Genomic DNA, 27554 nt, shown 5'->3' on the forward strand with positions numbered 1-27554 from the left:
AAGGGGCACCACCAAGCAAGCGGCACCATGAAGGCCAAGGAGCTCTCCAAACAGGTCAGGGACAAGTTGTGGAGAAGTACAGATCAGGGTTGGGTTATAAAAAAATATCCAAAACTTTGAACATCCCACAGGGCACTATTAATTCCAATTATAAAAAATGGAAAGAATATGGCACCACAACAAACCTGCCAAGATAGGGCCATCTACCAAAACTCACAGACCAGGCAAGGAGGGCATTAATCAGAGAGGCAACAAAGAGACCAAAGATAACCCTAAAGGAGCTGCAAAGCTCCACAGCCGAGATTAGAGTATCTGTCCATAGGACCACTTTAAGCGATACACTCCACAGAGATGGGTTGTATGGAAGAGTGGCCAGAAAAATAGCCATTGTTTAAAGAAAAAAGGCATGTGGGTGACTCCCCAAACATATGGAAGAAGGTACTCTGGTCAGATGAGACTAAAATGTAGCTTTTTGGCCATCAAGGAAAACGCTATGTATGGTGCAAACCCAACACCTCTCATCACCCCGGAACACCATTCCCACAGTGAAGGATGGTGGTGGCAGCATCATGCTGTGGGGATGTTTTTCATTGGCAGGGACTGGGAAACTGGTCAGAATTGAAGAAATGATGGATGGCACTAAATACAAGGAAATTCTTGAGGGAAACCTGTTTCAGTCTTCAAGAGATTTGAGACTGGGACAGAGGTTCACCTTCCAGCAGGACAATGACCCTAAGCATACTGCTAAAGCAACACTCAAGTGGTTTAATGGGAAACATTTAAATATATTGGAATGGCCTAGTCAAATCCCAGACCTCAATCCAATTGAGAATCTGTAGTATGACTTAAAGATTGCTGTATACCAGCGGAACCCGTCCAACTTGAAGGAGCTGGAGCAGTTTTGCCTTGAAGAATGGGCAAAAAATCCCAGTGGCTAGATGTGCCAAGCTTATAGAGGCATGCCCCAGTTGTAATTGCTGCTAAAGGTGGCTCTACAAAATATTGACTTTGGGGGGGGGGGGGGGGGGGGGGGGGTGAATAGTTCTGAACGCTCAAGTTTTCAGTTTTTTTGTGTTATTTCTTGTTTGTTTCACAATAAAACATATTTTGCATCTTCAAAGTGGTAAGCATGTTGTGTAAATCAAATGATACAAACCCCCCCAAAATAGGAAAAATGCCAAGGGGGTGAATACTTTCGTCAGCCACTGTATATGGAGAGAACGTTGAGAATATTAGGAATCAATGAAAGAAACCATCTAAATAGATCCATATTTGTCTCTGTTTCAGAACCAATTTGTAGATAAAAAATACTCTGATCTTGTAGATTATTTAGGGTTAGTAAAGTGTTTATTAATCATAAAAAAACAGGTTTGGAGAGCATTTACACTAGACAGAAAGAAAACGGTGATTTGAATCATTCTGAAAACTGCCACATTCAGTTCTTCAACCCATGTTAATGTTGGAAGATTAGTGTACAACAGTAGGCTATACTATTGATCGCACTAAGCATGAAACTGTGTGATGAAATGGTCAAGTATTGCGCCGTGCGTCAGGTTCAAACTATTACGGCTTGGTCTGCTCCATAATGATTTAATTAGCTTATGTAGCACATGGAGATGTGTGGAGCTTACGCCTCAGCACAAAATGTCGCCACTTGCACCAGCGAATAGCTAGCTTTTCGTGTGGCGTCGACTGGTAAGACGCTTCAGGAGGGCGGTCATGTGTGCTAGCAAGGCAGAGATCCCGAGTTTGTGTCAGGTATGGGCCGAATCGGGAGGAAGAGGTACTCACAAAGCAAGCAGTGTGACGTCCTTTACACCTACATCTTCAAAAAATATGATGAACTGTTACTAATAATCCTCAGCAACAACCACACGGCCATGACAGCGTTTAGAGAGAAAGCAAATGAAGGTAAACTAAACAATATAATTAAATGGAAAGATAATTTAGGCAATACCAACTGTAGGAACTAACAGTAAATTGTCAGTTGAATATGTGTGGTTATTAGGTCTACTGACAGTCGATACTGATAGTGGCTAATAAACGTCCTCTCAATGTCAACTGTGTTTACTTTCAGCAAACTTAACATGTGTAAATATTTGTATGAACATAACAAGATTCAACAACTGAGACATAAAGTGAACAAGTTACACAGACATGTGACTAACAGAAATTGAATAATGTGTCCCTGAACAAAGGGGGGGTCAAAATCAAAAGTAACCACTAGCTGCATTAAGTACTGTGAGCCGCCTAAGACAGCGCCTCCTTGCAGCATGCCTAAGGCACGTTCACGCAGATGAGCAGGGACTCGCCACTGCGAGGACAATCAGCTGTCTGTCCTATCTCCCTGTAGCGCTGTCTTAGGCATCTTAGGCACAGTATGTATATTGCAATTTATTGCCCTGGCCACATCTGCAGTCCTCATGCCTCCTTGCAGCATGCCTAAGGCACGTTCACGCAGATGAGCAGGGACCCCGGGCATCTTTCTTTTGATGCTTTCAGAGTCAGTAGAAAGGCCTCTTTAGTGTCCTAAGTTTTAATAACTGTGACCTTAATTGCCTACCGCCTGTAAGCCCCTCTCTTCCACCAAGGCACCTGCAAGTTCCTAGACATTTCTGGAGGGATGGCCCTAGCCCTCACCCTCCTATCCAACAGGTCCCAGACGTGCTCAATGGGATTGAGATCCGGGCTCTTCGCTGGCCATGGCAGAACACTGACATTCCTGTCTTGCAGGAAATCACGCACAGAACGAGCAGTATGGCTGGTGACATTGTCATGCTGAAGGGTCATGTCAGGATGAGCCTGCAGGAAGGGTACCACATCAGGGAGGAGGATGTCTTCCCTGTAACGCACAGCATTGAGATTGCCTGCAATGACAACAAGCTCAGCTTGATGATGCTGTGACACACCGCCCCAGACCATGACGGACCTTCCACCTCCAAATAAATCCCGCTCCAGAGTACAGGCCTCGGTGTAACGCTCATTCCTTTGACGATAAACGCGAATCCGACCATCACCCCTGGTGAGACAAAACCGCGACTTGTCAGTGAAGAGCACTTTTTGCCAGTCCTTTCTGGTCCAGCGACGGTGGGTTTGTGCCCATAAGCGATGTTGTTGCCGGTGTTGTCTGGTGAGGACCTGCCTTACAACAGGCCTACAAGCCCTCAGTCCAGCCTCTCTCAGCCTATTGCAGACAGTCTGAGCACAGATGGATGGATTGTGCATTCCTGGTGTAATCCGGGCAGTTGTTGTTGCCATCCTGTACTTGTCCCACAGGTGTGATGTTCGGATGCACTGATCCTGTGCAGGTGTTGTTACACGTGGTCTGCCACTGCGAGGGCAATCAGCTGTCCGTCCTGTCTCCCTGTAGCGCTGTCTTAGGCGTCTAACATTACGGACATTGCAATTTATTGCCCTGGCCACATCTGCAGTCCTCATGCCTCCTTGCAGCATGCCTAAGGCACGTTCACGCAGATGATCAGGGACCCTGGGCATCTTTCTTTTGGTGTTTTTCAGAGTCAGAAGAAAGGCCTCTTTAGTGTCCTAAGTTTTAATAACTGTGACCTTAATTGCCTACCGTCTGTAAGCTGTTAGTATCTTAACGACCAGGTCCATGTTCATTAATTGTTCATGGTTCATTGAACAAGCATGGGAAACAGTGTTTAAACCCTTTACAATGAAGATTTGAGAAGTTATTTGGATAATTTTGACAAATTATCTTTGAAAGACAGGGTCCTGAAAAAGGGTGTTTCTTTTTTTGCTGAGTTTATTTAACATGATAAAAATAGGAAACTGAGTAAGTTGGGGTAAACTATAATTAAGACATTCGAGAGTGCAAGTTAAAAGGACTTACAATTTTAATTCGGCATAATGGCACAGCATTTCATAAACCTTACTGTGGGAAAGTTGATATGTTGATATGCTTCAGTTTACTGCCCTATGCCTAGTTTCACATTTGTCTCCAGTGATAAGGTAAAATAGATATAAACAAGTGTCATATATATTTACAATTCCCTTATCCAAACAGATTACACATTTACCTCTTATCATGTTGTAAATTACAGTGCATGGAGAATGGTGTTATTTATATGGGGAAAAATTAAGTAGACGCTTTTTCCACTTACATGCTTAAGTTCAAGTTCAGAATACGTGTATAGAGAAAAGTGCATTAAAAAAGGAATTACATTCTAACTACGAGTGCTTAATTCAGGTCAGAATTCCCCCATTAGTGTTTTGTCTTATATTTTACATGGAGGGATAGTGACAGCACTCATAATGCAGTGCTTTTTCCATTCAAACCAGAAAATGAGTGGGAGGAAGGGTACCCCCTCTAAAATCTATCCTTTCTCAAAGTCCTGTCTTCTCTAACCCAGAGGGGGGTCCTTATCCCTGTCATGCCAGGCTTGTTTTACAGCCTATAAGTGTGCTGGGGGCAAATAGCATTACACAATACACTACACAAATAGATGACGTGAATACCATTTAAACTGAATGAACCAAATTGACTTTCAGGAAGACCTCTCTGGAAAATGTTCATTTAAAATCCAGTTATGAGGTTTTGAATTGTGCTGGAAGTGACAAGCAAATGTGCTTTAAATGCTCACAGGTCTGCTGATCGATGCAGAATGGATGCAGAGCAAGAAAATCTCAGCGTTGCACATCTGGTTCAGCTTTGTTCCACACAAGCAGTTATCTGTTGACACGGGTGTTGCCGGATACACATACTGTATGGGCCTATACATTTGCAACACTTTCTGGGCAGGGGCCAGCCCACAACAGTAACCACTGGTTAAAGAGAAACACCAGAAATCAGGCAACCTCTGCAAAACAAATCGACCAGCAATGGTTGGTAGCAGACAGAGGGGCAGGCTGCACTTAACGCATAGGAGGGGGCAGCACCCCAACTCCTTAAAGGCCAGTTTATAAAAGGGAACAGCACCCCAACTCCTTATAGGCTAGTATGTAAAAGGGAGCAGCACCCCAACTCCTTATAGGCTAGTTTATAAGAAGGTGCAGCACCCCAACTCCTTATAGGCTAGTTTATAAGAGGGAGCAGAACCCCAACTCCTTAAAGGCCAGTTTATAAGAGGGAACAGCACCCCAACTCCTTATAGGCTAGTTTATAAGAGGGAACAGCACCCCAACTCCTTATAGGCTAGTTTATAAGAGGGAACAGCACCCCAACTCCTTATAGGCTAGTTTATAAGAGGGAACAGCACCCCAACTCCTTATAGGCTAGTTTATAAGAGGGAACAGCACCCCAACTCCTTATAGGCTAGTTTATAAGAAGGCGCAGCACCCCAACTCCTTATAGGCTAGTATGTAAAAGGGAGCAGCATCCCAACTCCTTATAGGCTAGTTTATAGGAGTGTTCTCCTAATCAGCCTTTCAGACACATACAGTGCCTTGCGAAAGTATTCGTCCCCCTTGAACTTTGCGACCTTTTGCCACATTTCAGGCTTCAAACATAAAGATATAAAACTGTATTTTTTTGTGAAGAATCAACAACAAGTGGGACACAATCATGAAGTGGAACGACATTTATTGGATATTTCAAACTTTTTTAACAAATCAAAAACTGAAGAATTGGGCGTGCAAAATTATTCAGCCCCCTTAAGTTAATACTTTGTAGCGCCACCTTTTGCTGCGATTACAGCTGTAAGTCGCTTGGGGTATGTCTCTATCAGTTTTGCACATCGAGAGACTGAATTTTTTTCCCATTCCTCCTTGCAAAACAGCTCGAGCTCAGTGAGGTTGGATGGAGAGCATTTGTGAACAGCAGTTTTCAGTTCTTTCCACAGATTCTCGATTGGATTCAGGTCTGGACCATTCTAACATCTGGATATGTTTATTTTTGAACCATTCCATTGTAGATTTTGCTTTATGTTTTGGATCATTGTCTTGTTGGAAGACAAATCTCCGTCCCAGTCTCAGGTCTTTTGCAGACTCCATCAGGTTTTCTTCCAGAATGGTCCTGTATTTGGCTCCATCCATCTTCCCATCAATTTTAACCATCTTCCCTGTCCCTGCTGAAGAAAAGCAGGCCCAAACCATGATGCTGCCACCACCATGTTTAACAGTGGGGATGGTGTGTTCAGGGTGATGAGCTGTGTTGCTTTTACGCCAAACATAACGTTTTGCATTGTTGCCAGAAAGTTCCATTTTGGTTTCATCTGACCAGAGCACCTTCTTCCACATGTTTGGTGTGTCTCCCAGGTGGCTTGTGGCAAACTTTAAACAACAGTTTTTATGGATATCTTTAAGAAATGGCTTTCTTCTTGCCACTCTTCCATAAAGGCCAGATTTGTGCAATATACGACTGATTGTTGTCCTATGGACAGAGTCTCCCACCTCAGCTGTAGATCTCTGCAGTTCATCCAGAGTGATCATGGGCCTCTTGGCTGCATCTCTGATCAGTCTTCTCCTTGTATGAGCTGAAAGTTTAGAGGGACGGCCAGGTCTTGGTAGATTTGCAGTGGTCTGATACTCCTTCCATTTCAATATTATCGCTTGCACATTGCTCCTTGGGATGTTTAAAGCTTGGGAAATCTTTTTGTATCCAAATCCGGCTTTAAACTTCTTCACAACAGTATCTCGGACCTGCCTTGTGTGTTCCTTGTTCTTCATGATGCTCTCTGCGCTTTTAACAGACCTCTGAGACTATCACAGTGCAGGTGCATTTATACGGAGACTTGATTACACACAGGTGGATTGTATTTATCATCATTAGTCATTTAGGTCAACATTGGATCATTCAGAGATCCTCACTGAACTTCTGGAGAGAGTTTGCTGCACTGAAAGTAAAGGGGCTGAATCATATTGCACACCCAATTGTTCAGTTTTTGATTTGTTAAAAAAGTTTGAAATATCCAATAAATGTCGTTCCACTTCATGATTGTGTCCCACTTGTTGTTGATTCTTCACAAAAAAATACAGTTTTATATCTTTATGTTTGAAGCCTGAAATGTGGCAAAAGGTCGCAAAGTTCAAGGGGGCCGAATACTTTCGCAAGGCACTGTACAAACTAAGTTGAACCATATCAACCACAACACTCACTGAAGACCGGCAAGTTGCCATGACAAATAGCACCGTTTGACTGTTTGTTGTGTCAATAAAGATTGACAGACTTTGAACCCAATCGAAGCAGTGTCATAAGTCAGCCTGTTTAAGTAGTGTTGTTAGATCAACAGTTCTGATGACGTGGGATATAAAAACAGACACTAGATCTGATTTACCGCATCTATGTGCTTTAGGTTCAACTGCCCTTTGAGATGGAGGTTCATTTGTGGGTCAAACTGGTGATGGAAATTGTAAGGTAACCCACCTCCATCAACATCCTCTGTAAATCACACTTCCCCTCTCAAACTGAGATGTGGGGTCGAACCAAAAGAGCAGATATGCAGATATATACACAATATGAGTGAAGCCTTTGACTTTTGGAGGGTTGTCTAGTGCAGGGTTTCCTACATTTTTGACTCAGGTCCCCCTTCCAATATTGGGGAAAATATCGTGCCCTCATTGCTCGTGCGCGCAACGTCTTTTTCTATGGGCACAAGCACTGTTCATGACACAAACTGTTCATGACACAAACTGTTCACACCCCTCTTGTTGGCAGAGGTTTCTTGCAATTCTATACATTTTGCAATGTCTAATGCTAATGTGTATTCATGTGATATTTGAGTGACTCAAACATTAAAACAAAATCTATGGGTTAAAAAACCTAGCAAAAAACGCTAGCTGACATAGGCTAGTTGATCTGGACATTTCTGACAAGTTATAAATAGCTCTCTAAGGTCTGCAATGACTGACATGACAAGAGGAACTGATGATGCACTACCCAAATTAGAAATTGCACCTTGTGCATTCTACTATCACTACTTTCAAGAGTATGTTGAAAGCCGGACTGAGTTCCTGAAAACATATATAAAATAATAATAATAATTACAGTTTGGGAACAGTTTGGGAACCACTGGTCTAGTGGGACAGATATACTATATGCGGAGGAGGCTTTAGCGTGAGCTAAGGGCCTCTCCTCCCTGTCCATATCTATGGAGTCTGGCTCAGGGTTAGTGGGGTGGGGTTAGCCTCCTCTCTCTCTCCCCCTCTCCTCCCTGTGCATATCTGTGGAGTCTGGCTCAGGGTTAGTGGGGTGGGGTTAGCCTCCTCTCTCTCTCCCTCTCTCTCCCCCTCTCCTCCCTGTGCATATCTGTGGAGTCTGGCTCAGGGTTAGTGGGGTGGGGTTAGCCTCCTCTCTCTCTCCCTCTCTCTCCCCCTCTCCTCCCTGTGCATATCTGTGGAGTTAGACTCAGGGTTAGCCTCCTCTCTCCCGCTCTCCCTGTCCATAACTGTGGAGTCAGACTCAAGGTTAGCAGGGTAGAGTTAGTCTCCTCTCTCTCCCTCTACTGCCCTCAGCCTCAGTCTGGCTCCCAGCTGGAGATCTCTCTAAGTACCAGCATATGTCTGGCCCTGAGATCAAGACCAGGGAAGACATAAGAAGAGGCCTCTCATGTGGGAGAGAGAGGCAAACCTCACGGACACCCCCCTGACACACACACACACACATACACACGTGAACGTGCACACACATACACTCTATGAAAGACATCCAGAAACGCACACGTGCAGCCACACACAAACACACACAGACACACACACACAATGGATCCACTCTCTGACTGGGCTCAGACAAAGAGGAAAAGATAAGTAACATCCAAAAGCTGAGGTCCGATCTTATTATGACATCCGCTTGTCATAACATGACAGTCCTACAGCGGGACGAGGCAAGAGAGAGTGAATTGGTGTGTGTGTGTGTGTGTGTGTGTGTGTGTGTGTGGACCGAGACCCACCTTCATTAATAGAGATGATGTGGGGGTGTTTTAGGGATGACATGATCTCTATCTCCCTGCGGATGTGAACCATATCCTGATCATCCTTGATCTTCTCCTTCCGGATGGACTTGATAGCCACCTGAGGACAGAGAGGACAGACACGTGTTCTGGTCAGTTAAAGTGGACTAACAATCACATGGATACAAGTATGACAAAATGACTAGTGCGGTAAGTCAATCAAAATCAGCAATACCTCCAAACTGATTGTGATGATGAACCAACTCAGGTGAGTCAACACACCCACACAGCAAATCACAGACAACGAATCACAGTGATCGCACATCAGCAAACACGTTTGGACAGCCAGGGAATGAAGAACACTCTGTTGACCATTGCAAAATGTCTTACATAACATAATCTAAATGAATACCCCCTGAACCTCCTCAACCACATAACCTGCCCACTGTGACCTCTGACCTCTATTCTCCCATTTATCCAGTCCACACAAACAGGAGGGGGTCAATTGACTGAGAGACACCGAGACTCAGTCATCACAGTCATCACAGGCTCTTGCCGTGTAATTTACTGTCTCTTTAGAGGAGAAAATGAAGGTGCTCTCTGAGGAAAAACAACTTGGCACGTGGTGCAGTAATGGAGGACTCCTTTGTAGTGTGTTCACCCTGGTATTATCAGACAGCTTGGTCTCTCAAGTCTGTGATGTGTGTGTGTGTGTGTGTGTGTGTGTGTGTGTGTGTGTGTGTGGAGCGGGGCGGGGGCAACTCCCCCTAACCTGACCCCAGTCTTATGGATATATCAGGTAGCACATCAAGAAGAATAGGGGGTTTCTGTGCTGTGGGTTTCCATGGCAACTGCGACTCCTGGCAGTGTATGTGTGTGTTCCAGCAGGGGAATTGGATTGATGAGCGAGCTGAACCTTCTTAACTTGTCCATGAAGACACTACGAGTGATTCTGGCAAACAGATGGTGTTGATTTATACCATACCTCTCACAAACACTTACACACATCGTACAGTGTGTAGGCCTACATCTACATCAGAGAGCTAATAATATTAATATCATCATATAATATAAACTCCACTAGGGCTGACCCCATTTAGTCCACAGGTCAAATTTTGTGGACTAATCCATTGTGGAGGCCAGGGGATAACACAACAGTATCACCAATAGTACATCTACCGGTAATTACCATCATTTCTAATCTACATTGTTTGTTTACCGTAATTTGCGTTAATGCATTCAATCTATTATTATTACAGTCTTACCGTTGTCATTGTCGAAGTGGACATCTTGTTTGCAGAGCGCACAACCCGGGCTACACTTGTGAGAAAAAGTGATGGTTTATTTCATTCCAATTAAGAATTGTTCAGTAAGGATGTGCAACTGATTACGCCTAGAAGTAGGCCTAGGCTACCTGGCCTGCGCGCAATTGTAGTCTTATAAATTGTGCCCATTTGGGGATCTGATAGTTTTTTGATTGTCCTAACTCAACACCACTAATGAGCGCTGGAGATTCTCAAAGTCATTTCTTCTTCACCTCAAACAGCAAGTAAACAAAGTCTGTTTTTACATCATTTCAGAATGACAATAGTTCCTCAATGTAGCCTATTTGAAAAATCTTTCCAGCTCTCTCCCTTTCGATAACCACTCAGCATGAAAGGGGAAAAAAATGTAATGCTCTGATCTGGTGGAAACGACATAAAATAGGTCTACCTGATTACTTCATATGTCTGTCCGGAGCTCACTGGCACAGGAACATTTGAGGGCCCAGAATACTTTATACAATGTTTCAAGTTCCTTGCAGACAAGCCATGTGTAGCCAATGTGATATTCTCTAACTGCAGGCTGCAATGTACCTATTTGTTGGCTTTATGTAGGCTATTTTTACATTGTTGGCAATGGCAATAGAAGTTACTTTTAGATTTGTATAATTTTCATTTAGGTTTAGATAAATTTGAACTCCAAATGGAAAAGGTTGCCGACCACTATTACTGACAACTTCGGGAGCGTAATGGCAGAATCTGCAAAGACCAGCAGCAGCCGGAGGAAGAGTTTAGAGAATACGTTTCTTTCTTCTGGTTAGGCTCTCTTGAGTCATTTGTGTGTCTTAATTATTTAATCACACTGTGCTCAAAGCATCAGACAAGCTCAGTAGCCTACATATAGTTGATTTTATTAAAACACATAAGGTGTGTCTATATATGGAAAAATATACGTTTTAAAATTTCAACCAGTGGATTGGTCAAAAGAACATACGACTCTTGGTCAACCAATATTTGTTTTAGTCGCAGACAGCCCTAGAATTCACTAATACGAAACATTCAGGTTTGAGCCCCATGGATTATTCTTACTACTGTATACTTGTACTGTATATTAATTTAGACTGCCTCTGTTAGCTAGGGAGGACAAAAACTTTCCTTACTAAGAGAAAGGTCCATTACAGTGAAGGCCAGGTCTACTCCAGGGCAAGGCAGGAGTAGAAACCACATACAGTCACTGTTCCAAACTAATTACGGTGTACCTTAATAAAAATAACCCAGGCCGGAAAAAGTCCTCATCCAGAGCATGACTTGATTACATAGAATTAAAAAAGACATACGTATTAACAAGTAAAGGCCCTGTTTAGTTTTCACATGCCGAGTGGTCGTCTTTAGTCTGTTAATTATTCACCGGTCTTTATTGTAAGTGTTGCACCTCCATTGTTTTGTGTTTTCCATTACCTCATGGGGTCATCAACAGCAATAGTACCGTATTCACGTCACGCCAAATCCTAAACTAGTAGGACTGTAAGCCCACAGTCTCCATGTGAAGCAGCACACTGTCTGCACTGCAGGTCACTTTTTTCGCATTTGCATTCTTTTATTTAAAAGTAAGAGGGCGTGGTCTAAGTTCCTATAAAAATGCAGTACAGGAGAAGGTAGTCTACCTGGAGACGGTACGGTATCAATTCACAAAGGTCTGACATGACCCTAAAGCACGTGTCAAACTCATTCCACGGCGTGCTGAGTGTCTGCGGTTTTCGCTCCACCCTTGTACTTGATTGATGTAATAAGGTCACTGATTAGTAAGGAACTCCGCTCACCTGGTTGTCTAGGTCATAATTGGAAGGAAAAAACTCAAACCCGCAAGCCCTCCATGGAATGAGTTGGACACACCTGCCCTAAAGTCATGGGTACAGTGGTGTGTGTGGTGGGGTTTAATTTCTACAGAGATATGTGGATGGGATGCACTTTCTCATGGCTGATAGTACAGTAGAGTACAGTATCAACAGACCCTGCTCTTTGACCCTCAAATTAGACTGTTTGTAAACTCATTAGCTTAGAGAGACAGCATCCCAACAATACAGAGAGCAGACAAAGATATCCATCACTCCATCCACCTAGGCTCATCTTTTATTCCCCGGGATCCTGTTTTGTAGTGGGTCACTAAACATGCGGGCCTGTAGATAAGAGCTGGGCGATATGGACAAAATCCATATAGTGGTAAATTGCCTGGATTGATACGATAATGATAAACAGAACTAGCTCATTTTCCCCCAACATCGGACACCCCCTAACTTCAGACTCTCTCCAGCGGTTAGAAGATTAAATCACCTCGAGTTCAACATTTAAAAGGCCTAGAAAATAACGGTACATTTTGCTAGCTGACCACCGATTTTCATTGCAGTTTATGTAAATGAAGTTAGATTTTGATTGTTTCAAAAAAGTAATATATATACACATTGTGGGACACGCTGTATATTGTAAACTTTTACTGCCGACAGACCACACACATAATTTAATATCCAACTTTTTACCTAAATTATTCATATTCATGTTTATCTTAGTATTAAACTATTATCTACTTTCTCAAAACATAATATTAATCTGTAAAACAAAATAATGAGACATTATTTGGTTACAACACTGAAGAAGGTGTTGGTGGAAAACCATTTATAATAGTCTACAGGAGGGCGCACCGGGCTACGCAATGAAAAGTTGACAGGCAAGTATTTTCTTTTTACAGGAAGGCTAGCCAACTAGTCAACTATCTAGTAAACACTTTGGATACGAGGTTGGTGTCTCTTTTTTGAACAACATAACTGTAATTGAACAAAATAGTAAGGTGGCAAATAACTGCCGATAATACAGGACGTATTTCTTTTGCTAAACCGCGTATCAAAAAGCTGATAGTAGTAGTATTTCCACTGAAATGTCAGACATGCTAATTGCTAATCCATTAGCTAACATTTTTACGACATTAATAATCACAAAACATTGATGTCTTGATCACAAGATAACACTGTTGAAGGTAATATGTTTCTTAAATGCTGTTGAAAATGCCGATAATTCGGGGTGCTACGCTATAATTTTATAACATGAATGTGCACCACAGTTTATTTTGTATTATCCTTTAAACTATTTCTCTAGTATAGGCTACTTATCGTAATGAACGTTATCAGCAAAATGCCTGCGATAAGTGATCAGCATGGTTGGTGTCGATCATTTTCGGTTTATCGTCCCAGCTCTACTGTGAATCATCTATTTGCCAGCTGGCTGTCACAGTATAGTGCAGCCCTTCGCCTGTCTTTAAGTGGTGGGCTATTACTGTCAGTCAAACAGATCGCTGCCCTGCCGGCCTGGCCCAGCCAGCCTCTGCCAGGTACACTCCTCCTGCTAGGCTGTATGCTGCAGTGTGTTTGATGTGAGAGGCCACGCTCCGCTCCACTAGAGCCTGACAGCAGCCGGTGTTTTCTCAGACCATTAAAATAGATGAGGTATACATCACAAGTTCCCCCTTTCTCTCTGAAGATCATGTTCATGTGTGTGGATGGAGAAAGAGATAGTGTGTGTGTATTAGGGGAGTTGACAATAGCAGGGAGGACCCTATGACTGATTACGAAAGCAGAGCCATCTCTCAGTGTAGTATGTTTACCACAGAGCCAGAGAGAAGAAGAAAGAATGCTGATAACTGCACGACTACAGTCAATAACAGTGAATCTATGTATTTTTCTCCTCCCAGTTAATCCTCACTGAATCCACTGTTTGGGGTGAGGTAATCTAGTGCTTTAAACTCATATTAATGTGACTTTGTAACCCCTTAAGTGAAGCCCACCCCTACCATTATGGTGGAGTTCTCTTTAAACTGCTCTCCCTTCCCTCCATCCTTCCCCTACTCCCTCCTCCTTTCTCCCTGCATCACCCCTATCTCCCTACCTCTCCCTACCTCACCCACCAAACCCTCCCTCTTCCCCTTTCTCCCTTCCTCTGTTTTGGACCCCAACAGGATATTAACTTTCCATCCCAGTCTCATTTCCTGCAGGGGATGGCCTTTCATGTGTCACTGCTCCCTCTGGGCCCTGCTGTCACCACAACCTTTTCACGAACACACAGTACAAACGTGCGCACACCCATACATGCAAGCGCGCACACACACACACACGCACGCACACACAAGCACACACACCCCTCCGTACTGGCAACATCTACAGCATTACAAACGCACATGGGCACGTGCAAGAGTCAGAATTGCATACACATTTACATTTGCACATCCAAGCTCATGCCCACATACAGTAGTCCAATCAGACCAGACATACAGTAGTCCAATCAGACCAGACATACAGTAGTCCAATCAGAAAAGACATACAGTAGTCCAATCAGACCAGACATACAGTAGTCCAATCAGACCAGACATACAGTAGTCCAATCAGACCAGACATACAGTAGTCCAATCAGAAAATACATACAGTAGTCCAATCAGACCAGATATACAATAGTCCAATCAGACCAGATATACAGTAGTCCAATCAGACCAAACATACAGTAGTCCAATCAGAAAATACATACCGTAGTCCAATCAGACCAGATATACAGCAGTCCAATCAGACCAGACATACAGTAGTCCAATCAGACCAGACATACAGTAGTCCAATCAGACCAGACATACAGTAGTCCAATCAGACCAGACATACAGTATGAGGACAGACAGTCTGACTTTCCATCCAAACCAAGCAGCCAACACACACAAGAGAAGGGTTTGCAGATCCTATGTCTACAGGCTCAGTCACTTTCACTAACATATATGCTCATGCACCCACACATCTAATCAATCTCTCTTTAATGACAGTCCCTTCCAAGCTTCTCTCTCACACACACGCACACGCACACACACACACACACACACACACACACACACACACACTCTTCTCAATCTCTTTCCCCTTCTGCTCTTCTCATTTCGTCTAGCTGTTAAAGAAGCCAGCACGCCAACCAGGGAAAGTAGAACAGGCAGAGCCAGAGCAGAGGGATTACATAACGGTCTGTCACCCAGTTTTAATCTCTATCATATGGACACCAGGGGCTCCTTAGGCCAGGGACAGTCCCTTCCATGTAAAGATATTTTACAGCGCTCTCTAAACACCAGGCCAGACACACACACTCTGGGGCCACAGTCTGTCTGTACACTCTCTCTCTCTGTCTCTGTCTGGGTGATGCTTAACCGAATGCACTCAAGTGTTGATTTACAAAGGGCACATGGCCACTTGTACTGCTAATAATGTTGTGACACATTCAATGGAAATGGTTCAGGTTGATTTATTATTAGCTACACACTGTTCCAGGATCAGCTCTGCTGCCTGCCATTTGAAGTGGAACCATTAAGGGCTGGAGAACTAAGCTAGGCCAGGCTCACTGATAGAGGAGGACTGCATGGGGATCAGGGAATACCATCACTCCATACATTTCTAGAATGATGTCAGGGCATGTGGAGATGGCAATGACATACAAAGTGGTATTGCAGAGGTTATTAAGGGATATAACATAATAACCTTAAAAATTTCACAAGATGTGATTAGGCTACTCAAGCAGACCCAAACACACCCTTAATTTTCAAAACATCCAAGCACCCTGTGTGTTTAATGAGTGGAGAAATGTGTCATAAAGCACTGGCTGCCATAAAGCACCAATCACCAGCCAGGCAGGCCATCTGAAGGAGCTATTTGAGCTATGGGTTTATGGTGCCCCCACCAAGCATGCATGTGTGTGTCAGGAGCTTTGGACATGTTGAGCCTACTGAGTTTTCCTTCTGGCATTCTGAATCTGAACACACATATGGAAAGTTCATCTCATTCTGCCAATGGGGCACATGGGTCAAATTCTGCAGCACGAGAAAAAATTGGGTCTCCAAGTATGGTGCATGAGGGCAGATGGCGAGCATTCAATGACAAAAAAAGTCATAGAGAAACATGAAGAACATATTGATAAAAACAGCACCAAGACACAAACAAAAACCAAACAGTTAAGGGGCATTGGTCAAAATGACAGGTCATTCAGGACGCTATTATTTTAATATGCAGTCAAATGAAGAAACATAGTTGTTGTTCTAGGCCAGGTCTCACGTCTGAGTTTGCCAAACTAGGAACCTCTTCAACTTACAGCAATACCTTGCACAATTCCAGCCCATTCAACATGAGTAGGGGGAAGTATCTTGGAGGACTGTTGGCCGGTTTCAATGGTGCACATGGTTGGGTTCATTTAAGCTGCATCAATAAATCAGTAGCTAGTTGAACATCTGCACTTAAGCATCCGGTCGCGAGGTACTGCTGGGGACAGCACGCGTGCTGCAGAGATTCCCAGGGCCTCTAGGGCCCTATGAGCACGGGGGAATTCCCAGAGAGGGAAAAAGACTCACAAGCCTAGAGCGCAACAAAGAAGCTATTTGGGTATTTAGGGCCTCTTTGTTGTAGCTATGTTTTCTATGACTCCGGATTGGGCCTCAACAGTAGCCTGCAGTCTGTAGGCCTAAATTATATGAGCCGCATTCTAAGAACCTGAACAGAGGTTATGTACAGGGTGCTTCAAACCCCTATGCGGAAAGAGCGTTTTTAACCCCTACCCCTATCCATAAAGAGAGTTGTAAAGTGTCTCACCTCTCTCCCTGAGTGCCGTTCAATTGCCTTCTTTACTTTGCCATAGGTCCCTCTTCCTAAAGTCTCGAGCAATTCGTAGCGATGTTTCAGGTTATGCTTGTGGTGGTGTTTCTTGAAGCCTGAATTTCTCCTGCTGCCATCGCCAGCTGCCGGTGTCTCTGCCATTGAATGACCGACAGGTAGCGGTGGAGGGGACAGGTCACCGCCAGATGGTTTACCCGATGAGGTGAGGGTTTGTTTGGACTCAGGACGGGTCAGCCCTCGGTGGGCCGAGAGAAAAGCTGTATCCATCTTCTCTAGGGAAGTATTAAAACTAACTTCCCGAAGATAAAGATCTTAAACTAAGCTATATTTTACAAATATTGATATTATAGTAATACTTTATTATAGGCCTAATAATAGTCGTAATAAATACAATAAATTACAAGGAACAATGCGTAAATATTATATTAATAAACATATACATTATTCCGATTGTCTAATGATCACTGCCTTTGTTCATTTTTTTCTGATCAAAGAATTCTCTCCACATCTATTCATCCATTTGTCGCCTTATAAGAGTGAGTCATTATTATATGTTTAAATAAAAAAGCTAAATATTACAAAGGAGACATCATCTATCTTGACGCGTCTGATACATAATGTAATGTAAATTATGTATGTCTAACTATAAAGGTATATTCTAGGGCAACCGTCCTCTGAATATGTATTCAGAATTCGACAGACCAATGCATGTCAGAAGCTGAATCCACTTTCGATTGATGTCTCCTCGGGTATGGACAATGGTGCTCAAAATTGAGCAATCCAAAAAGAAAACATATTTAGGTTAATTAAAACATCGGGCTATTCCATTCTCGTTATCCGTATAGTAACTGGCATTATCTATCTCGCAGTCTTTCGTTTATTCTGGGTCGTTCACATAATCTACCGTGAAAGTGCTGCCAACATTGTTAACTCTAAACTAACAGGCGAAACCTTCAGCGTCATTGCCTCCCGAGAAAGCAGCGACGAAACCGGCGTTCTGGATGAAGATCACCCTCATTTTGTCCTCAGGTGCAACGTCATTCAGCTGCTGAACTCTGTGTATGGTGCGAGTGCTCCATGCCCAAGTCGACTTTAGAGATGCGCTATGATCAGATATGTCAAGCTCAGACGTTTTGAATATTGCCATGGTCGTTTTGCTCTCCTTAATCGTGTGCCCTTCGTCTCTCTTTCTCTTTATTCTCTAACGTGAGGGGCTGTGAATAAGGAATGTGAGATGATCGAGTCCGGAGGCGGAGTTACAGTCCTCCTCCCCTCTGTCCCTCTCTTTGTGCTCCCTACCTCTCCCCTCCGTTAGCGACTGCTGCTGACTGACTGACTGCTTTTCACCCTGAGGCTGTGGAAGTATAGCCCTCTCTCTGGCAAGCTACAGTCATTTTACTATAGCCTAAACATTAGAGTTCAGTTTTTAAGGGCAACTCAGACAGAGTCAAAGTTTAATATATTCGTTTAATTATTAATATTGCTGAAACCTTAATGAAGCCTTATGAAATGAATCCTGCAAGTGCAAACTCTGACTGGTAGATTTTTTTCATCAATAATATAACAACTGTGCCATGTACTGTGGGTCAGTCAGTCCAGAGTCAGCAGCTATAACAACAAATCCGTATGGAAAAACAAGAACAGGTAGTCCAATGCAATGTTATCACTAAATAAATGTTGCATAAGTGCATTCATCCTCTCTGATGACATTGATGGAAGACATGCAGTGAGACACATTGAGAATCTGGCTCTGCAGAATTCAGAATTCAGAATCTGGCTCAGTGTTCCTGTCTGTCCCTGGGAACAACTTAGTATTATGTCATCATGCACAATGAATTAGATTTTTGTTACATCTGGTTCTTAGAATGGAATGCAACAGAATCTCAGAAGAGATTATCTAATTAATAGACCATTTTGCTGAAGGCTATGTTGGATAATACTACTGAGCACTGCATGCAAGAATATATATTGTTATTACATGGCCACTTAGTGGAGATACATTGTATTAAATCAAATCAATTAAGTAGCCGAGGTCAAACGGAGGAGTGGTTTTTGCCTATTTAAATACAACTAACACATATTATATTTCTACATTTTTTTTATTCACTATTACATTTCAAATGTATTAACTATTTCAAATTTTCCTACTACCTTTATTATAGAAAACATGTTACTGTAATGTCTCTTTGCCAATAATAGGCTACTTCTACTACTACTACTATAATAGGTCCCTCATCCTCCAGCCAACTGCAGCATCAGATGGACCAGTGTCAATCTGCCTCAGGAGCCTCACCACCAGTCCACTGGGAGTGTATTCAACAGTCACAATGTTGCAGCTAGAAATTAAATCTACCTTCAATTCTACTTGACAGGTGATCATAGTTCTACACAATACATATATAGCCGACTGTTATATCCAAGTGTTGCACACCCCTGAACAGACCTACTATGCCCAGAGCTCCTCAACTCACTTCTGGTCCTAATCTAGACCAAGACTCCCAGAGGTTACCAGGAAATGACCTGATGGAGCCTGCAGCCTCCTCACTGAATCATCTCATTGGGTTTACTGTAATGGCTCTTGTTATAGCTGTGTTGTGTATGGTGTAATTTATACAGAGAGAGGGGAAGTTTATGTCAAACAGCATCTGATTAGAGTGACCCGTTTTACTTTGATCTCTACAATAGATTTATACATTTAAAACATTTGTGGTATTTTTCTCTCTCTAAACATGGTCATCGGAGTATCCATTTATAGCAACACGGACTCAGGCAGAGATGTGTATCTGATATGATGCAAAGATGGCCTTATTTGCACTCTCAGACAATATGTTCTTCGACAAATATAATGTAAATACTGCCCTCTACTGTGGAGAGGTATGGAGACGTCCCATAATCTCATCTCAACATTTCCCAAAGTCAACCAAGAGGTCCAGTCTTTACATAACTAATGGTCATATTTTTCTCCTGACGCAATTTCATTCAAAACAATATCAGCAGTTCCAAATAAATATACATTCCTCTCCACTAGGGTTTTTGATTTACAAATGTATGATTTTAGAGTTCCCAGACTGTCAGAACTCAATGAATTAACCATCAGACAGACGAGCATGGCTGCCAAACGACCATAAAAATATATTCTGGGCAGCACCTGTGGAAATAAATGTAATGGCTTCTACATAAAAAAATAGAGATGTTAATATTATTGTATTTGTCGCAGCCGCCTCTTGGAACATATGTACCATTATATCATATTTTACAAAGAATATTCTAAAACAGATGTCACTATAGATCATTTTCATAACACTGGAACATGATAAAGAAGTCTTAAGTTTCCATGCCAGTGTGTTCAATAATAGTAAGCTATGACACTTAACACAAGGACACTTGTCCTGTTCCAAATGTCCATTTCCTTTTTCTCTGCAATGTACTCAACCAAAAAGTTATAAAACTTTAACTTCATGGTTACAAAACACCAAATAAAATGAATAAGTAATCATTTCTAAACTGCAATTTCACATTGTGCTCTTGGTGAATCTGAAAAACATATCTCTGAACTCTGAAGCATCGATCTCCTTGAAGTGCATGGTTACATGGTTACATCCATGGTTACATCCTATAGGTCTATAGTGCGCTACTTTTGAACCGAGCCCTATGGGCCCGGCTCAAAAGTAGCACACTATATAGGGAATAGGTGTCACGCCCTGATCTGTTTCACCTGTCCTTGTGCTTGTCTCCCTCCTCCTCCAGGTGTCACCCATCTTCCCCACTTATCCTCTGGGTATTTATACCTGTGTTTTATGTCTGTCTGTGCCAGTTTGTCTTTGTCCTGTCAGCGCATGTCTTTTACCAGCCTCTCTTTTTCTCGTCCTCCTGGTTTTTGAACCTTGCCTGCCTGACCACACTGCCTGTCGTCCTGTACCTCTGCTCCACCTCTGGATTACTGAACTCTGCCTGAGCCTGCCCTCTGTCCTGTACCTTTGCTCTTACTCTGGATTACTGAACTCTGCCTGAGCCTGCCCTCTGTCCTGTACCTCTGCTCCACCTCTGTATTACTGAACTCTGCCTGAGCCTGCCCTCTGTCCTGTACCTTTGCTCTTACTCTGGATTACTGAACTCTGCCTGAGCCTGCCCTCTGTCCTGTACCTTTGCTCTTACTCTGAATTACTGAACTCTGCCTGAGCCTGCCCTCTGTCCTGTACCTTTGCTCTTACTCTGGATTACTGAACTCTGCCTGAGCCTGCCCTTTGTCCTGTACCTTTGCTCTTACTCTGGATTACTGAACTCTGCCTGAGCCTGCCCTCTGTCCTGTACCTTTGCTCTTACTCTGGATTACTGAACTCTGCCTGAGCCTGCCCTCTGTCCTGTACCTTTGCTCTTACTCTGGATTACTGAACTCTGCCTGAGCCTGCCCTCTGTCCTGTACCTTTGCTCTTACTCTGGATTACTGAACTCTGCCTGAGCCTGCCCTCTGTCCTGTACCTTTGCTCTTACTCTGTATTACTGAACTCTGCCTGAGCCTGCCCTCTGTCCTGTACCTTTGCTCTTACTCTGGATTACTGAACTCTGCCTGAGCCTGCCCTCTGTCCTGTACCTTTGCTCTTACTCTGGATTACTGAACTCTGCCTGAGCCTGCCCTCTGTCCTGTACCTTTGCTCTTACTCTGGATTACTGAACTCTGCCTGAGCCTGCCCTCTGTCCTGTACCTTTGCTCTTACTCTGGATTACTGAACTCTGCCTGAGCCTGCCCTCTGTCCTGTACCTTTGCTCTTACTCTGGATTATTGACCACTGCCCACTTTGATCTGTCGTTTTCCTGCCCCTGTTTCAATAAACATTGTTACTTCACACAGTATGCACCTGGGTCTTACCTTGATACCCGATAATAGGGTGCCATTTCAGACACAGCCCATGTGTTCCTGGCAGGTGTTTACTATAGAACCCCTGGGCCACTGGCAGAGGTCACTCAGAATAACAATTTCAAGATCAACACAACTACTTCGGCACACAGTAGGCATCCAAAATATAATATTTCTCATAATATGACTCTTCTTTCCTTTTTTTTTCTCTTTAAGAAGCTAGACCACCATTAAGAGGGAACAAAAATGCTGTATTAAGAATGCCCAAAATAGGGACAGATCCACACTTCAAGAACTCGGAAAACTTTGCGTTACATTGGATATCCGGGATATTGTTATTTGTAATGAGAAATCTGCGGCATACAATCTTGACTCCTACTGACTCACCAAAGCACCTCATAAATTGGAGATAGTGAATGTCCCGCTTGTCTGACATGGAAAGCTGAGAGAGAAAGAGTGTGAGCGAGAGAGATGAGATTCAGAGGCGTATTCAAATATATGTACAGGGGTGCAACTTTCACTGGGGACGGTGTGGGTCATATTCCCCCACATTCTGAAATTGCTTTTTCTTTAACAGAATGAAACAAAACAAGTGTTTTTTTTTCCGCAGTGCTGAGCTAGTATTGTAACTGACATGTAAAGTTAGCTAATGTTTCATCCTCTCGACTGAGGTGAATTAATTAGGTATGCTAGGTAATATCTACCACAGCCAGGTCAGCTCTAGCCTCTAGTTATTGGTCAGATAACGATATGAGGAGGCTAATATTACTACCCAACAGCTTTTGTTTGTATGGAAATGTTTTGTAGCCTTTGTTTTGTTCCGTTTCAGAAGTAAATTAACTTAGCTAGCTATCCCCAGTTGATGTACCGTGAGAGAGAGCTGGCCAAAAGTTGGCTAACGTTAGCTATAATGTTTTGCCTCAATCACAATAGACCGGAATCAAATGATATAACCATCAGCCAAACTATTGAATATTCTGTTTTTTCATTGCAGTGTGAGTTTTATGAATCAGTATGGCAATGTGACGTTAATGATCTGTCGGTTTCCCGAGCTAATTCCCTACCTTTCACACTGACATAGTAATAAACAGCTCTAACGTTACAGGATTCAAGGTCATGGTATACAGTAGAGGTCTGCATGGGACCGATTTCTTCATCCAGCTCCCGCTTGCATCCGCTGGCTTTCTGTCCGACTCCCACCCGCTACTACAAGAACTGGTCCCAAACCTAACCACATTCCCGCAATGTCATTTTAGGCATATGTGATGCAGCTCACTTGCCAGCCATGGTCCCTGCAATGTTGTGCCCTATAGTCAATATCAAATGTGGAAAAATAATTTACGAAATAGGTTAAATTACAAGAGATTCTCACATGGCCCCTATATTGTATTACTGGGCTATAGCAGCCAATATGATAGATATAAAAATATAAATGCAACATGCAACAATTTCAAAGATTTTACTGAGTTACAGTTCATTTGAGGAAATCAGTCAATTTAAATATATTCATTAGGCTCTAATCTATGGATTTCACATGACTGGTAATACATACAGTTGAAGTCAGAAGTTTACATACACTTATGTTGGAGTCATTTAAACTCATTTTTCACATCACAACTCCAGTGGGTCAGAAGTTTACTGTTGACTAAGTTGACTGTGCCTTTAAACAGCTTGAAAAATTCCAGAAAATGATGTCATGGCTTTAGAAGCTTCTGAAAGGCTAATTGACATAATTTGAGTCAATTGGAGATGTATCTGTGGATGTATTTCAAGGCCTACCTTCAAACTTAGTGCCTCTTTGCTTGACATCATGGGAAAATCAAAAGAAATCAGCCAAGTCTCTATACTGACGCTTTTCTTGTTTGATTGCCTTGCAGAGGTAATAGATACAGTGCCTTGCGAAAGTATTCGGCCCCCTTGAACTTTGCGACCTTTTGCCACATTTCAGGCTTCAAACATAAAGATATAAAACTGTAATTTTTTGTGAAGAATCAACAACAAGTGGGACACAATCATGAAGTGGAACGACATTTATTGGATATTTCAAACTGAAAAAAAAGTGAAAAATTTGGCGTGCAAAATGATTCAGCCCCTTTACTTTCAGTGTAGCAAACTCTCTCCAGAAGTTCAGTGAGGATCTCTGAATGATCCAATGTTGACCTAAATGACTAAACTTTCAGCTCATACAAGGAGAAGACTGATCAGCGATGCAGCCAAGAGGCCCATGATCACTCTGGATGAACTGCAGAGAACTACAGCTGAGGTGGGAGACTGTCCATAGGACAACAATCAGTCGTATATTGCACAAATCTGGCCTTTATGGAAGAGTGGCAAGAAGAAAGCCATTTCTTAAAGATATCCATAAAAAGTGTCATTTAACGTTTGCCACAAGCCACCTGGGAGACACACCAAACATGTTGAAGAAGGTGCTCTGGTCAGATGAAACCAAAATTGAACTTTTTGGCAACAATGCAAAACATTATGTTTGGCGTAAAAGCAACACAGCTCATCACCCTGAACACACCATCCCCACTGTCAAACATGGTGGTGGCAGCATCATGGTTTGGGCCTGCTTTTCTTCAGCAGGGACAGGGAAGATGGTTAAAAGTGATGGGAAGATGGATGGAGCCAAATACAGGACCATTCTGGAAGAAAACCTGATGGAGTCTGCAAAAGACCTGAGACTGGGACGGAGGTTTGTCTTCCAACAAGACAATGATCCAAAACATAAAGCAAAATCTACAATGGAATGGTTCAAAAATAAACATATCCAGGTGTTAGAATGGCCAAGTCAAAGTCCAGACCTGAATCCAATCGAGAATCTGTGGAAAGAACTGAAAACTGCTGTTCACAAATGCTCTCCATCCAACCTCACTGAGCTCGAGCTGTTTTGCAAGGAGGAATGGGAAAAAAATTCAGTCTCTCGATGTGCAAAACTGATAGAGACATACCCCAAGCGACTTACAGCTGTAATCGCAGCAAAAGGTGACGCTACAAAGTATTAACTTAAGAGGGCTGAATAATTTTGCAAGCCCAATTTTTCAGTTTTTGATTTGTTAAAAAAGTTTGAAATATCCAATAAATGTCATTCCACTTCATGATTGTGTCCCACTTGTTGTTGATTCTTCACAAAAAAATACAGTTTTATATCTTTATGTTTGAAGCCTGAAATGTGGCAAAAGGTCGCAAAGTTCAAGGGGGCCGAATACTTTCGCAAGGCACTGTACACTGTTTGTATTCGGTCATGTTACTGGTCGCCTTGCCCTGATTAAAAGCAGTGGTTCGCGCTTTCAGTTTTGCACGAATGCTGCCATCAATCCACGGTTTCTGGTTGGGGAATGTTTTAATAGTTGCTGTGGGTACAACATCACCATGCACTTGCTAACAAACTCGCTCACCGAATCAGCGTATTCATCAATGTTGTTGTCCAAATCTATGCAGAACATATCCCAGTCCCATCCCATCCCAGTGTGTGTGTGTGAAGAAATACAATTACAGTAAAAAGATTTTTAAAAATAACAGTAGCAAGGCTATATACAGACACAGGTTAGTCGGGCTTATTGAGGTAATATGTACATGTAGGTATGGTTAAAGTGACTATGCATATATGATGAACAGAGAGTAGCAGTAGCGTAAAAAGAGGGGTTGGCAGGTGGTGAGTGGCGGGACACAATGCAGATAGCCCGGTTAGCCAATGTGCGGGAGCACTGGTTGGTCGGGCCAATTGAGGTAGTATGTACATGAATGTATAGTTAAAGTGACTATGCATATGTGATGAACAGAGAGTAGCAGCAACGTAAAAGAGGGGTTGGGGGGGCACACAATGCAAATAGTCCGGGTAACCATTTGGTTACCTGTTCAGGAGTCTTATGGCTTGGGGGTAAAAACTGTTGAGAAGCCTTTTTGTCCAAGACTTGGCACTCCGGTACCGCTTGCCATGTGGTAGTAGAGAGAACAGTCTATGACTGGGGTGGCTGGGGTCTTTGACAATTTTTAGGACCTTCCTCTGACACTGCCTGGTGTAGAGGTCCTGGATGGCAGGCAGCTTTGCCCCAGTGATGTACTGGGCTGTACGCACCACCCTCTAAAGTGCCTTGCGGCCAGAGGCAGTGCAATTGCTGTACCACGCAGTGATGCAACCGATCAGGATGCTCTCGGTGTTGCAGCTGTAGAACCTTTTGTTGATCTCAGGACCCATGACAAATCTTTTTAGTTTCCTGAGGGGGAATAGGTTTTGTCGTGCCCTCTTCACGACTGTCTTGGTGTGTTTGGTCCATTCTACTTTGTTGATGATGTGAACACCAAGGAACATGAAGCTCTCAACCTGCTCCGCTACAGCCCCGTCAATGAGAATGGGGGTGGTTGGTATTCATTTTCCTGTAGTCCACAATCCTCTCCTTAGTCTTGGTACGTTGAGGGATAGGTTGTTATTCTGTCACCACCCGGCCAGGTCTCTGACCTCCTCCCTATAGGCTGTCTCGCCGTTGTCAGTGAGCAGGCCTACCACTGTTGTGTCGTCTACAAACTTAATGATGGTGTTGGAGTCGTGCCTGGCCATGCGGTCGTGGGTGAACAGGGAGTACAGGAGGGGACTGAGCATGCACCCCTGGGGAGCTCCAGTGTTGAGGATCAGCGTGGCAGATGTGTTGCTACCTACCCTCCCCACCTGGGGGCGGTCCGTCAGGAAGTCCAGGATCCAGTTGCAGAGGGACATGTTTAGTCCCAGGTTCCTTAGCATAGTGATGAGCTTTGAGAGTACTATGGTGTTGAACGCTGAGCTGTAGTCAATGAATAGCATTCTCACATAGGTGTTCCTTTTGACCAGGTGGGAAAGGGCAGTGTGGAGTGCAATAGAGATTGCATAATCTGTGGATCTGTTTGGGCGGTATGCAAATTGGAGTGAGTCTAGGGTTTCTGGGATAATGGTGTTGTGAGCCATTACCAGCCTTTCAAAGCACTTCATGGCTACGGACGTGAGTGCTATGGGTCCGTAATCATTTAGGAAGGTTGCCTTTGTGTTCTTGGTCACAGGGACTATGGCGGTCTGCTTGAAACATGTTGGTATTACAGACTCAATCAGGGACATGTTGAAAATGTCAGTGAAGACATCTGCCAGTTGGTCAGCACATTACCGGAGCACACGTCCTGGTAATCCGTCTGTCCCCGCAGCCTTGTGTATGTTGACCTGTTTAAAGGTCTTACTCATGTCGGCTACGGAGAGCGTGATAACACAGTTGTCCGGAACAGCTGATGCTCTCGTGCATGCCTCAGTGTTGCTTGCCTTTGTAGTCTGCAATAGTTTACAAGCCCTGCCGCATCTGACGAGCGTCGGAGACGGTGTAGTATGATTTCAATCTTAGCCCTGTATTGACGCTTTGCCTGTTTGATGGTTTGTCGCAGGGCATCGATGTGTCTGCTTGGGGGTGGATATATACTGCTGTGATTATAATAGAAGAGAATTCTCTTGGTAGACATCAGTCAGAAAGTTTAAGCTTGGTCACAAATGGGACTTCCAAAAAAGTTGTGGCATAATGCCTTAAGGACAACCAAGGTATTGGAGTGTGCGAGCAAGGAGGCCTACAAACCTGACTTGGTTACACCAGCTCTGTCAGGAGGAATGGGCCAAAATTCCCTCAACTTATTGTGGGAAGCTACCCAAAACGTTTGACCCAAGTTAACAATTTAATGGCAATGCTACTAAATACTAATTGAGTGTATGTAAACTTCTGACCCACTGGGTATGTGATGAAAGAAATAAAAGCTGAACTAAATAATTCTCTCTACTATTATTCTAACATTTCACGTTCTTAAAATGAAGTTGTGATCCTAACTGACCTAAAACAGGATTTTTTTTCTGCCTTACTCAGAACACTGATTTTTACTTTGTCAGCTCGGAGATTCGCTCCAGCAACCTTTAAGT

At 43.2% G+C, this 27554-nt stretch overlaps 1 protein-coding gene across 1 annotated transcript in view; it reads right to left on the reverse strand.

The window, feature by feature from the left end:
• Window positions 1–18114, reverse strand: part of LOC110521416 (NUAK family SNF1-like kinase 1) — a 37996-nt gene extending 19882 nt beyond the window's left edge. Inside the window, exons 1-2 of the mRNA XM_021598948.3 lie at window positions 16756–18114; window positions 8847–8967 (exon numbers count right to left, since the gene is read on the reverse strand). Of these exons, the coding sequence (XP_021454623.3) occupies window positions 8847–8967; window positions 16756–17046 (412 nt within the window). The 5' untranslated portion in view covers window positions 17047–18114. The remainder of the gene's footprint in view (window positions 1–8846; window positions 8968–16755) is intronic.
• Between the last annotated feature and the right edge of the window lie 9440 nt (window positions 18115–27554).

The sequence above is a fragment of the Oncorhynchus mykiss genome, chromosome 4 (assembly GCF_057628025.1).
Source record: "Oncorhynchus mykiss isolate SJ-2025 chromosome 4, ASM5762802v1, whole genome shotgun sequence".
Classification (NCBI taxonomy): Eukaryota; Metazoa; Chordata; class Actinopteri; order Salmoniformes; family Salmonidae; genus Oncorhynchus; species Oncorhynchus mykiss.